A 13,977-nucleotide genomic window follows, 5' to 3' on the forward strand; every position below is an offset into this window, starting at 1 on the left:
ACAATTTCCTTCGTATGTTGCTTGGCGTCTGCGCTCTTGCCCACTCTACTCCGCTTTTTATCTTGTTCGACCTCGTCTTGAGATCGGTTGCGTTTTAGAGCGATGGGCTTCGCCTTCTGCTCGTCAGCCCGGCGTTTGCTGTTGTATTCATCAACAATCGCCTGGTATTTAGCGAGGTCTTTTTCATCCCGCTCGTCGACAGTACCGGCCTCCTTATTCTTGGCAATCTTGCCGAGAATATGCATGGCCTTCTGGTACTGACTCTTGAGCAGGACACCCGTGGACCTTCGCTTCTTAGCCGGTTTCCGGCGATTCTTGTCGGTTTTCGCTTTCGAGGGATCCCCCGACGCTGAGGGCTTCGGGTCAGGTGTACTATGTCTGGTACTCGCTACACCCAGCCTGACGGCAGTGGGTTCCAGGCTAGAAGCCACTAGCCCGTCTGACGCCTTGCTCCGGGAGGTCCCTGCGGTTGGTTTCAGCATAACGGTGCTACGGCTGGCACCGAGTGTACTGCTCTCGACGGCCACTGTTTCCTGGCTGGAGGCCAGCAGCTCGTCCTCCGATGATGCGCCTGGCATAGCCCTTCGCTTATGTTTTCAAAGCCGACAACAGCAGGTTTCATTTTTTGGCTGACTAAGAAACCTAGTCCGAGCACATTGTTTACTGGATGGCCACTATAATATATGGTGTAGCGGTTTTTCTCCATGAAACCGGTTGCTGTCCATCGCATCTCTTGTAACGCTGTTATATCAGCTCTATATTGGGGCAGGGTATCGGCTAGCTGCTCAGCAGCATTCGGTCTGTACAGGGAGCGCACGTTCCATGAGAAAATGCGCAAATCGTTAATCCGTTTTCGTTGCCAGGTTCGGTGTTGTAAGATCCATCCTGTCCGAGGCTCCTTTCGTGGCTTGGTAACATCGGTTTTCCCTGTAGGGTTGTCAGCCCTACCCAACCCCCAACCTGGAGGACCAGTTGGTACATTTGGTTTGGTGGTGGGAATAGCTTTACTATTCACTCTCACCTGGTTGTCAGAGGGGATTGATGGCGGTGTTGTAATTCGAGCCCGAAGCGACATGCTAACAAGATAGTGATCCGAGTCTATATTGCTGCCCCTCCCCCAACTTGGGGGTTTCCGTGTATTGGGAGCCCTACTCAATCCCCAACCCGGAGGACCAGTTGCTACAATTTTTCGCGTTTTCAGGCGCGATAGACTTGCCTTCATCCTTCTCCGTCTGCAGTTTTTCATAAAGAAAGAACTCCCAGCGATCACCACGTGGAGGTGGAGATAGGGTTTGGTAGTAGAGCTGTTGGTGTTGGTTCAGCAGTCATTTCCCAGGTTTTATGCTCCATCGTGGGTACCAATCCACGTTTCGCTCTGGGACCTATACTACGCTTTGATCGCCTTAAACGCTCATATCTCCGTTAATATTGAGAATTTCACAAAAAGGAGTTTAATTTGTGATCACTACGTCTGGTAGAGGGTCTGAGCTTCGAAATGGTATAAAAGTTGGGGGGTCTGGTTCCTAGGAAAATTGCCGAAAGTTGCAGGAATATTGGGAAAAACTTTAAATGCTTATAACTCCGATAATATTGAGAATTTCGGGAAAAGGGAGGGAAATTTGTGCTGACTACTATCGGGGGACAAGCTGAGCTTCAAAATGGTGTGTAGGTTGGGGGTCTGACTCCCAGGAAAATTGCTGATCTTTGGAGGAATCTTGGGAAAAACTTAAAACGCTTATAACTCCGATAATATTGAGAATTTCACAAAAGGGAGCTTAATTTGGGATCACTACTATGGGGGGAGGGTCTGAACTTCAAAATGGTGTGTAGGTTGGGGGTCTGAGTGCCGGAAAAATTGCCGAAATTTTGGGGGAATCTTGGGAAAAACTTTAAACGGTTGTAAAGTCGATAATGTTGAGAATATCGTGAAAAGGGGGTGAAATTCATGACCGCTGCTACCGGGGGACGATCTGAGCTCCAAAATTGTATCAGTTTGGCCAGTGTGGGAGGCAGGAAAATTGCGGAGATTTGGAGGGATCTTGAGAAAACCCTTGGTAACTCCGTTAACATTGAGAATTTCAAGAATAAAGCGAAATTCATAACCTCCACTGTCGGGGGCGGACCTGAACTTCAAAGTGGTATATAGGTTGGTGGGTGTGGGTGGCACAAAAAATTGGCGAAATTTGGTGGAATCTTGGCAAAAATTTTAAACGCTTATAACTTCGGTGATATCAAGAATTTCGAGAAAAGGAGCGAAATTCCTGATCACTGCTATCGGGGCGGGATCTGAGCTTCAAAATGGTGTATTTATTGGGGGAAGGAAGCGAAAGCGTGGCGTTCGTCAATCGACGCAGCCTTTTCGAATTCAGAATTTTCCGATCCGGTTACTTTCCCATACCCCATTGACAACCGTATTCACGAAATCGTTGAAATAACCGTCAATCAAGCCGGATTTGTCAAGAACTGCGGAACTACTGACGCTATACACGCTGCGCGGTTACTCATGGAGAAACACCGTGAGAAGCATCGCCCTCTTTACATTGCCTTTCTGGATCTAGAGAAAGCTTCGTGCCAGAAGGACTCGTGCGCTGGGTTCAATTGCTCTACCACGATCCGAAAATCAAAGTTGGAAGTATGGCGGGTGTATCAAAACCGCTTCATGTCTCTGTTGGAGTTCATCAAGGAAGTGCCCTCTCACCACTCCTCTTTGTCCTTGTTATGGATACCGTCACACGGGATATCCAACGTCCAGCGCCCTACACACTGCTTTATGCAGATGATGTTTTCCTAGGATCTGATACCAAAAATGATCTCGGAATGATCGCCTCATGCAACACGGTCTCAGATTGAATTTAAACAAAACTGAATTTTTGACGACCGATCCCCACGAAACAGGCACAATCACTGTCAGCGGCAATGATCTGCCCAGAACTGAGCGATTTAAATACCTCGGGTCAACGCTATCAGCCAATGGAGAGCTGCGTTATGAAATTGCTTCACGCATTAACGTAACCTGGATGAAGTGGCGTTCCACAACTGGTGTCCTTTGTGATCGACGTATCAACGAACGTCTCAAATCTAAAATTTACCGCAATGTCGTCCGTCCAGTCGCTCTCTATGGTCCTGAGTGTTGGCCGACCATAAAAGACAATGAATGGCGTCTTGCGGTAATGGAGACGAAGATGCTACGTTGGGCTAGTGGCGTCACACGTTTAGATCACATCTGAAATGAGGATATCCGCGATCGTTATGGGGTTGCACCGATCGTGGAAAAGTTGCGAGAGAGGCGTCTTCGATGGTATGGTCACGCAATTCGTGCAAACGAGAATTCACTTGCCAAGATTGGTCTGAACATCGAAGTCGATGGTAAACGACCAAAAGGCAGACCTAAGCAACGGTGGCTTGATACCCTGGATGGGGATTTAAAAGCCTCGAGATTGCACCCAGATCAGGCATTCGATAGAGCCGATCACGAAGAGCCGACCCCGCTTGTGAACGGGACAAAGGCTGAAGAAAAAGAAGAAGTCCCTTTACAAGGCTTGGGGGCCGCATAATCTAATTTTCCGGTGATCGGGCTTTTCTCTCTACGGCCTTGTAGGCGGTAAATGGTTTAGATTTTCCAGTTCAAACCTGGAATACCTCTAACACGTGCAAGCGACTACGAAGCAGCTTCAACCTATTTAAAAAAAAACTAAACATTTTAACTCATTATGCTTTTGCTGTACAATAAGCACTGAAAAAATAACATTTTCTCATGGTTCCTATTTATATTTTACTTTTCATGGATGGTTTGTATTATAGCAACGGCTCAGCTGTGACCAATTGTTTACGATTGCAACCTACAATTGTATGAGGAAAATTTTAATGGAAAAAATGCTGAGCAATTCCAACTATGCAAAATTAGCACGTCGACACATATCAATCAGAGTTCAATGGTGAACGCATTTTTCTAGGTATCTTCTATCTTTTAGCACGTTAGACGCCATGTGTTGGGAAGGGGTTGAATAAAATACTAAAAGTTTTTTGTTTTTCTTTAAGATATTTGTATTCTGGTTTTTTTTTCTTCCGCTTATATTGCTTGGAAAAAATGCAATTGCATATGTGACTACGAAATTTCTTCATACATAAGACAAAAATACTGAATTGAAAAAATAAATTAGAATTAACAATAGTAAGTATACAAACATAAGTAAATATTGTAAATATTTTCACTTATTATGCCATTTTCATCTCCCTTTTCTTCCGGCCTTTGTAAAACTCATCATTTTGTTGCTTAGTTTCATTTCCTTCTCCCAAAAAACTTTCGCTGTTTTTTAGGTATCAAATTTTATTTAATTTAAGGGCATCGGTATCGCACATTGATTCTATGAACATCCACATACTTCAACAACCATATTTGGTAAAGTTTTAAGGATCGCTGTCTTATTACTATCCAAGTATAATAATTGTAACGACGAGAATTTTCTCGCTGAACAGCATGGTATTAATTCAAGGGTTCGTTCCCCTCGACCTTGGCGGGCAAAAATTAGTTTCTGAAAATAAACAAATAAAAAAATATATAAATTAAAAAAATACAAATAAAAAACACCAAAATAATTAAAAAAAAATATATGTTGATAAAAGAAATATAAAAATAATATAATAATGTTAAAAAAGCCAACGAACCCTCTTCCAGCCCAACTGGACCGAGGGGCGGTCAACCTAAGGATAAGCTGAAAGTAACATCCAAAGGTCCCCACCACACAGTGTGGGCGTTCATGAGAAAATGTATTGATGAATCCCGATTTTAAGTCGAAGCCAGTATGAACCAACACTGGAGCCCACTAGGCCAGACTCTTACACGGGACAGGACTCTTTGGACTATAGCACAGGCTACAAGGATGACCGCTTTTTACATCTCCATGTATAGTCCAGTTCTTAAATCGAGCGTTTTCAGTGTTCTATGTAAATTTTACGGGACTAATCCCGTCGCGGAAAGAACGACGTCCCACTACTTGATCGTCACTACTTCATCCTGCAGTTGGTTCGACCCCACCAGGCTAAACTTTTACGGGACAGGACTCTTTGGACTATAGCTTTTTACATCTCCATGTATAGTCCAGCTCTTAAATCGAGCGTTTTCAGTGTTCTATGTAAATTTTGCGGGACTAATCCCGTCGCGGAAAGAACGACCGCCCACTACTTGATCCCCACTACTTCATCCAGCAGTTGGTTGTGAAAGGCCACTTCTTGAGAAAGCAGTAGAACTTGCTGAACTTAAGATTGCCGTCTCAGTAACTTTATCCGGAAGTAATAAATAGTTATATTGTGCCCAGAAAGATGTTGATTCTCCATTCTTAGCCTCTTTTTTTTTGGGGTAGGGTAGGTGAATGCATTTACGCACACAGTGTTGGACTCCCGCTTCGGCACGTCGTCGGACTACCAACTAAACACCCCCCCCCCCCCCCCCATCGTCAGAGAGCTAGCCTGGAACCGTTTGTCACATTACTTCGGGCTAGTCCCAGAACTCTCCCGCCCTGCGGAGCCTTCAAATCAGGGAATTCCTTTCACCAACGGGAGGGGAGAGGAGGAAGAGAACTGTCAGTTCAAGGAACCCTCTGCCATCCGGGTCCTCCATTGGTCGAGTTCTATCTTCTTAGCAACGAGAAGGGCCCGAACGTAATGGGCGACACGGTTCCACCTGTCAGCAGTCCTCAGAATCTCTTCCACAATGTTGTCTGGAGAGAGATCCGCTGTGTTTAAATAGAGTTGCTGACGAACCCCATCCCACCTTCCACAAGAATGGGCGTCGTCCACAACTCCATTGCAAAACACACAATCCGGAGAACGCGACTTTCCAATCTTGGTAAGACTGAAAATTTCCATGCCCACTTAAAAACTGGGTAAGGAAATAGTCAGTCCCACCATGCTTCCGATTCAGCCACGCACCTAAGTTGCCGATGAGCCGCGCAGTCCATCTGCTTCTAGTTTCATTTTCCCACGAGAGCTGCCACTCGTCTAGAGTGCGTTGTCGTTCTTCGCGAGCAACCACCTCCCTTGGCTCATCTCCCTGACGCTCCTTAGCAAGAAAGGCAACCGGGATCACTCCCGCGATCACCATCACGGCCGTTTCAGAGACAATGCGGTACGCAGACGCCACCCGCAAAGCTCCCCGTCTCTGTACTTGTGCGAGGCGTTTACGATATACCTCCTTGTTAAGAGCGTCAGCCCAAACCTCTGCGCCGTAGAGCAGGACAGACTGCGTTGAACTCATCAGGAGACGTAGGACCCCCAATGTTTGCCATTAGCCTACTTAACGCCGAAACTCCACCTGTAGCCTTGTTCGCTGCTGCTTTGATTTTGTCAGAAAAGCTCATCTTTGAGTCAAGAGTCAACCCGAGGTACTTTACCGCTGATTTCGACTCGATTATCGACTCGCCGAACGATATGGGACGCAGGATCGGAATTCTCTTTTCAGTCAGGATGACTGCTTTGGTTTTTTCCACTACAAAGTTGAAACCATGAGTAGTCATCCATCCGCTTACCCGTCGCATCAATTGTCGAGTCTGCTTTGTGCCTGTTCGACATTGTGTCCAGCAACAAGCGCTGCAACATCACCTGCATAGCCGACCAGGCGCGACTCTTCTGGCATATCGAGTTTAAGTAGACTGTCATAGGTAGCGCTCCAGAGGTTCGGTTCGGATGGATCCCTGTGCTACCCCCGATGTGACCTCCATCCACCTTTGACCCTCTAGTGTTTCATAGAGCAGGGAGCGGTTCCTCAGATAGTCCCTCAATATCCGTAAGAGATAGTTCGGCACGTTGAAAGTATTGTTTAATGTGTCTAGAATGTCTTTCCATCTTACGGAATTAAAGGCGTTTCTGACGTCAAGTGTTACGAGGAGCACCACCCGTCGAGTTCGACAGCTATGTGCCTCTGCTCGTCGAACGGCGTCCACGACTTGCATGACTGCATCAATTGTCAATCTTCCTCCTCGAAACCCAAACTGCCTTTGATAGCCTTGGCGGCGGCCTTGATTACACGGACAGCGACGGTCTGGTTCCTATCACGACCGACCACACCAGGGAGTGTGCTGTACCGTGTCGCGGATGTTGCAAATCAAACTGAACGAATTCCTTAAGTGTGTCCATTTCCCTTTTTAGACTTTCAGCAAGGGCGCAGGTATTCCCCAACCCGAAGTACTGGTCCCCTACATGAGGATGGATGATTCCGTAGCGTACATAACGACGAAATCTATGAGCGATACCATGATCCTCCGGTTGTGGGTAAAATCCGGCTCAACAGGTTATGGTGGGCGGGTCAGTTAATCCGTATGGATGAAGATGATCCAACCCGGAAAGTCTATAAGGGCAATATCTATGGTAGAAAAAGAAGACGAGACAGACCCTGCCTAAGATGGACAATGAGACCGAATGGTTATGAGATTCCGGTGAAATTTTAGATGAACCCATAGCAGTTGAGAAGTAGCTAGCTCTCATGAAGGAGCAAAACTCGCACCTCATGAGGAAACTCGACGAAGCTCTCTTACGAAACAAGTTCCCGAAGGATATAATCCGGGGGCTTCAAGGGACCACCGTCTTTCTTGAAGCGACGTTCAAACAAACATTTCTGGGACTTAACCCACAAACGATGTCAGCAACTCAGCAATTCAGCAACATCAACCAGAAATGATAAAGCACCCTGTGCAAGAGCTTTTTCAAAAGCAACGGCACCAAATCAGGCTGCACAAACTTATTCTAAACCAACTTCAAGTCAAGCTACGACGTTCAATCAGGCAACGACACAATCGTCAGCAACACAACCATCGCCCACTAAAAACAAGGAGGCAGGTCGAAAAATTCCATCACAGATTTTAATGGAATCTCTAAATCTTGGAAAAAGATCGGGTCAAACAACTGTGGGATTTGGCATGGACCACAGTATTAATCACAAAGACCCGATCTAGTTCCGCTTCTCAAGGGAAAACGAGCGTGTTTCATAATCGATGTAGCCATACCGCTGAACCGGAACACTGTTGACAAACAGCAAGAAAAAATCCGGAACTACGGCCCCTTGGTCGCACAGACTTTGCGTTGAAGCGCATATTCGCTGTGATGCGGGTCTTTGGATGTTGCTTTTAGCCCATCCTGAGGTTGGTCGCCTCTCGGTCCGGTTGGACGGGAAGAGCTTTCGTGGGCTTTTTTTACATATTTTATATATATGTGTGTAGATAGTAGGAAAGCAATAGTGTTGAATGATTAAAATAAATATAAAATTGAAAAAACCCAATTAAAACTAGGAAAATATTTAATGTAAATGCCAAATTAACCAACTAATCAAGAAGTATATTCTCCACAATTTGTCAGTGAATTACATAATTTTCATTAATACTTAAACCGGAGTTGATAACAGATTCTAATTAGGTTTTATTATTTGTGTATTTTCATTTAATGAGCTCCTTCCTGGCAACATTGCTTCCAAGTACAGAACAATTTTGGGGTATATAATTAAAATCATGAAGATCACGTGGGCTGCTGGCGGCAAATAATTGAATTTATTTAGATATTTTTAGATTTTTACCGAGTTGACAATAAAATATTGGAAGGTCAACATAATAATCCAGAAAATAACAATAATTCAAGCCATCCGCGAAATGTCATCACGTGTCGCATGCCAGACATAGCGCTGGGACCTCCACATCCAAGCTATGACTGAGACAGACTTCTATAAGTACCCGGGAATTCTGCAAGGGACCCATGCCCCCCAGCTCAATCCTGGGTTCTTTGCAGAATTCCCAGGTACAGCTCTGCTGCGACCTATGAAGTTGGCGACATTGCATCTCTGGGGGGAGAAAAAAATAAACGCGCTATTCGCTATCCCTTCACTGGTTTATGCATTCGGAATATTGCCGTGGACGAAGACCGATCTGGAAAGCATCCAATGGCGGATAGGGACTACCATGCCCAATTTTCGAATGCATCATCCAAACTTTGGTGTGGAGTAGATGAACCTGACTCGTGACATTGGAGGTTGGTTGAGGTGGCCTTTGACATTTGGCATTTGCTGCGAAGCTCTTTGCTGAGCCCGAGAACTTCATTTGTGCTATTCAGTACCGCGTGGTCGCCACCCGAGCTTATAAAAAGCTGGTGGTTCGGCGTTAGAGACGTTGGACCATCTCGTTTCTGGCTGCACTGTAATGCCACAATGATGCTTATAAGCTGATTCACCAACCTTGCATGAACTATTATGGATGAACTATTCATGGAAGCATGTCGGGTTTACCGAAATGAGCCGCAAAGAGTACTTGATAGTTCTGTTTACAGAATGTCTTGGGACCGGCAGTTTCTAACTGACCGTCCCATACCACACAATAAGCCTGCAATGCTGTTAGTTGACAAGACGGGTCACTTCGCGTATATTATTGATGTTGCTACCCCATGGTTCGGGGAATCAAAGAAATTTAGCTTCCCTAGAAGGTGGTTGTAGTTCCTATAATGCTGTCAGCTACAGGTATTTTACCTGAATCCTTACGCCTTCCGTTGGTGTCCTAGGACTCTCACACAGGTTGGTTAAGACCATGCAGAAGTACACCATTCTGCAAACGTGTTTGATGTTATGGGGAGTTCTCGATTTTCCACCATGACCAGAGCCCCTGTATATTTTAAGCAGGTGGGATGATCCGAGCCTAAATGCATTTGGCACTTAGTGCTTGTATTAGGTAAAATCCGGCCCCTGCCAAAATTGGGACCACTCGGAAACAATAATAATCAGACCAGAAGTCAGTTTAACTGTTCGAGATAGGGCTCCTTCTTGCTTTCCACAGACAAGTTTGAATTTCTCTCATAAACAGACCAGACACATTCAAGAAAAGAATAATTGATTCCCGAAATACAGGATAAGGGACATGAGGACCTATTTTAGCTCAAAATAGGGAACCTTCGATTTTTTGTCTAAGGATCATATCCATGTACCCAACTTTCATTTCCAATTACAATAATTTCCATGATGTCTGGATCGGCTTCAAACCGGCGTATGTTATTCCTTTTGTTCACTGTCAAACGTCGAATACTTTGCAAGAACCTGTAGCAGATATTCATTACTTTGGTAAAATCTTCAGTGGTCTCCCATAACTAAGCCTGAAGGGGGAGGGGGAATGGAGTGACCTTCGGTCTAGTTAAAGCTAGTCACAGTGGCAGAGCCATCCTTGAACTGGGGAAAATGACCATGCATGCCTACCAGCAATTAAATCTAGAACTCCACAGGAGGATTCTGACTCCCGCTGATATGATACTTCAGCAATAATTTCGTCAGTTTGAAGATCGCCATGGTGGGGCTGGGATGGGGCTGTCCCTTCCATTTGAATTGTTCAGACGGCAGGTGGTCGAATGAAAAACGATTTGGCCACCGACGTTAATGCGCTCTTCCTTTTTCAGTTAAGCGACAGCCGGGTGCACCGGGGTCTTCCTGCATAACTGATAGGCCAAACTGATCGTGAATGCGGCCTTAAATGTTATCGTGTTTTCGATTCGATTCAGTGGGGAAATTGAAAGGGAAACTACGACGGGACCAGTTTTAAAAAGTGTTAATCGAGACCCCACATGGCTAAAAAAAACACCACCCCCTTTTACATGTGTAGGACTCCCGCTTAAACCCGACGTAGAACTATGTCACTCACTGTATATGTGTGCGTTTACAGTTCCCACGTTCTCACAAAATTTGGCATCAAGCGATATAGCCGTTTCCAAGGAAAATGCGTGTAACAGACAGACAGACGAACAGGCAGGCAGACTGACAGACAGTGAACCAATTTTAAATAAGGTTTTCTTTTACACAAAACCTTACCTCCATTGGAATGCAAGCCTCAAATTTTCGTAAATGATACGAAAGGGGCTAAAGTATTAAGAAATTCCGACCCCGGAGAAGGGTCTCTGCGGATCTGCTTACAAGCACGTGTCGTCGGAATACTTGCATTTCACTGCTGATGGGCCTGCATGGTCGATTTTTGCGATTTTTCACCATATTTTCGGAAAACTGCTCCGTCATCTCTGGTTCTAGTCATTCGGGATACCCATTCGACCCTTTCTTTTTACGGACCCATTACAAAATCTAAAAGAGTATTTGCTCTCAGGTTTTCAGTGCCTCGTTCTTTGGTTTTAATTTTGTGATCACTGATCAGGGAATGAAATTTGAGTCCTTTTTTTTCGGGGTTAGGCAAACGCTAGCAGACTACTGCGTACCATCCACAATCCAATGGTATGCTAGAAAGTTGGCACCGGACGCTGAAAGTCGCCATTATGGCATGCGACGATCGGTTCTGAACTCAAGTCTTGCCTCTCGTCCTACCTGGCCTCCGAACAACGCGCCGAGAGAAGTTTGCTGCCAGCCCCGCGGAACTGGTATACGGGGAGAACCCAAGGCTCCCAAGTGACCCGGCCTTCGACAAGAGGACGGGTCTCACAGACTCTGGATTGCTGCGTCTGCTGAGAGACAACCTCCACCACCTTAAAACCACACCTCCCACCCGACATACACCTGCCTATGCTCCCAAGGAACTGGACTCGTGAACGCACGTCCTCATCAGGACGGATGCTGTCCGGAAGCCGCTGCAGCCTCTATACGAAGGTCGGTACCGTGTTCTCGAGTAGGGAGAACATTTCTTCCAGCTCGAGATCGGGGGACACAAAAAGGCTGTCTCCTTGTCTAGGTTGAAGCCCGTTTGCGCCCAAAATCAACGTCGCGTTCGCTTCGCCGAATGATGGGAATCGCAGTTCCGGGTTTAGTTGCTGAAACCCCTAGGTTTCATTTGGGGGCGGTGAAAAAAATGAAAATGATTGAAATTGAAATCTAGGCATCTAAATGCATCTCATTGTGGGGGCGATGGTGGAAAGAAATGATTCTCCCGTGGCCGGGAATAGAGACTACAATAAAATTAGGATAATTTTGCGATATCGACATGTGGTTAGAGCACTAGACTTTTGCAATGGAAGGTCGAGGACCTCGGAGGTCAGCCGGCTCAGGTGTGAATGAGTACCTGAGTCAAATCAGAGTAATAATCACGAGCGAGCGCATTACTGACCACATTGCCTCCTATTGCATCATTATGGTTTTGAATGGAGTGCATAATTTTCACCCTGAATCCGCACTTTATCCCCTCCCCCACCCCTCCAACTTTGGTTTCAGGTATTGCTTCCTAAAGTAGGTTTCCCCTCATATTTTTGTACATAAAATTCTTCTTTCTTTTACTGTTCCCTGAAATGCGCCTCTAAACTTCCCGAGATGCCCGCAATTCTCCTCTACTATTCTGCCTCCAATAACCTTAGGACCACCCCCTTGTCAGCCATCTTGGGAGAATCGATTCCACTACATGGCGTAGCAAGCAAAAAAATTGTTGCCATCCCTTAATATGTGACCTACCTAATGCCACTTCCGCTTTCCGATCGTATCATCTACGGGCCTGTGCACTGACCAAGTGTTATTTTTGGCATCAGGCCAGCGTACTCCAATGACAAGTCGCACACAAGTGTTCAAGAAGGCTTGGAGCTTTCATGTGAGAGTACTGTCACTTTCCCTTATAGCAACACTAGCATAGAACATTTTCAACTTGATCAAGGCAGTGAAGATGGGTCAGGCGTCGTTAATAAGTCGAATGACATCCAGTTGGGTGTCACGTTGACAGAAACCACGCTTCCTAGATATACAAATTAGTCGACACCTTTGATTTTGTGCCCATTAGTGCAGGTAAGGAGAGTACAATGACCCGTCTTCAGTTCAACTCTATTTGCCTCTCTTTCCAAATCCAGAGCCATTTGGCAAGGTAGAGGTGTTTGAGGAAGGACGTCATAGTCCATTGAACTCCTCCACTTTTTCCGAACAGTCCCACCTGACGAGCATCACCTATAACAACAAGAAATTGTATCGGTGATAATATGCAACCCTGACCGACTCCGCTTTCTATTTCGAATTCCTCTAAGATTTTATCTCGATGCGCCACCATATTCTGCTCTGATAATAGCTCTTAGTTTTTCTGGAATGCCCTTCCTGCGTACAACACCAACCTTTTCACGCTGTCGAAAGCTTTCTCGAAATCGATGAAGGGCAGGTGAAGCGAATATCTAAGCTCCGCGCACCCAAGATTAAAAAAATAACAAGTGAAGATGGTTCTTCGGTTTCGTACTAGGGCAGAGCCAAATCGTCAAATGCTGCCTCCATCCCTACCTGTGAACAGCGTGATCGAAGAGGTGTGTCAATGTTAAATGCTCCTTCATATGATTCGTAAAGCACGACATGACTGCGTCCAAACTTTAGGTCAAAGCTGAAAAATTTTGTTTAAGGGGGGGAGGGGAAGCAGCCTATTCCCTTTTTTTTGGTCCAGCAGCAGTTAGCATCCAAGTTTAAAAAAAAATAAGCGAAAACGAGCGGATCTGGCAGCCATTTGTCGAATCTGCACTTCCCGTACAGGTGACTGAGTGCTGGGGGGCTGTTTGCCGAGACGAAGGGATGACGTGATCAACAGCCGGGGATTACAAAAGCTCATAATTAAAGAGCAGGCGAAGAATGACCAGTGCAGATGTGTCGTTCTTGTTTTAGAGGCGTTGGACAATCTCATTTTTGGCTGCATTGTCTGGTTAATCGACATGAACCGCAGGCAGTACTCGATAGCTCTGCTTACGGTTGTATTAACTGATCGAGACATGCCTTTAGTTGACAAGACGTGTCGCTCCAAGTATCTTATTGCTGATCCCCATAAGAGCAACATTAAGCGAAAATATAGGAAGAAGAAGAAAGGTTCGGGAAATCAAAAAAAAAATTGGCGTCTCGAGAAGGTGGTTGTAGTCCCCATAATATTACCAGTGACAGGTATTGTATCCAAATCCCTTATTTTTTAAGGAGATAGGATGGTCCGAGCCTAAATGCTTGGTATTTATTGCTAGTATTCGGTAAACTTCGGCATCTGCCGAGATTTCGATAACTTGAAAACAAAATAAATGAAAATTATG

The 13,977-nt window shown here is 45.5% G+C and overlaps 1 protein-coding gene across 1 annotated transcript in view; it reads right to left on the reverse strand.

Moving 5' to 3' along the window:
* Positions 1–4,025: 4,025 nt before the first annotated feature.
* The window catches only part of LOC119660980 (growth/differentiation factor 8), a 50,221-nt gene continuing 40,269 nt past the window's right edge, over positions 4,026–13,977 (reverse strand). Inside the window, exon 4 of the mRNA XM_038070063.1 lies at positions 4,026–4,532. Within this exon, the coding sequence (XP_037925991.1) occupies positions 4,365–4,532 (168 nt within the window). The 3' untranslated portion in view covers positions 4,026–4,364. The remainder of the gene's footprint in view (positions 4,533–13,977) is intronic.

This window comes from Hermetia illucens, chromosome 7, assembly GCF_905115235.1.
Source record: "Hermetia illucens chromosome 7, iHerIll2.2.curated.20191125, whole genome shotgun sequence".
Lineage (NCBI taxonomy): Eukaryota > Metazoa > Arthropoda > Insecta > Diptera > Stratiomyidae > Hermetia > Hermetia illucens.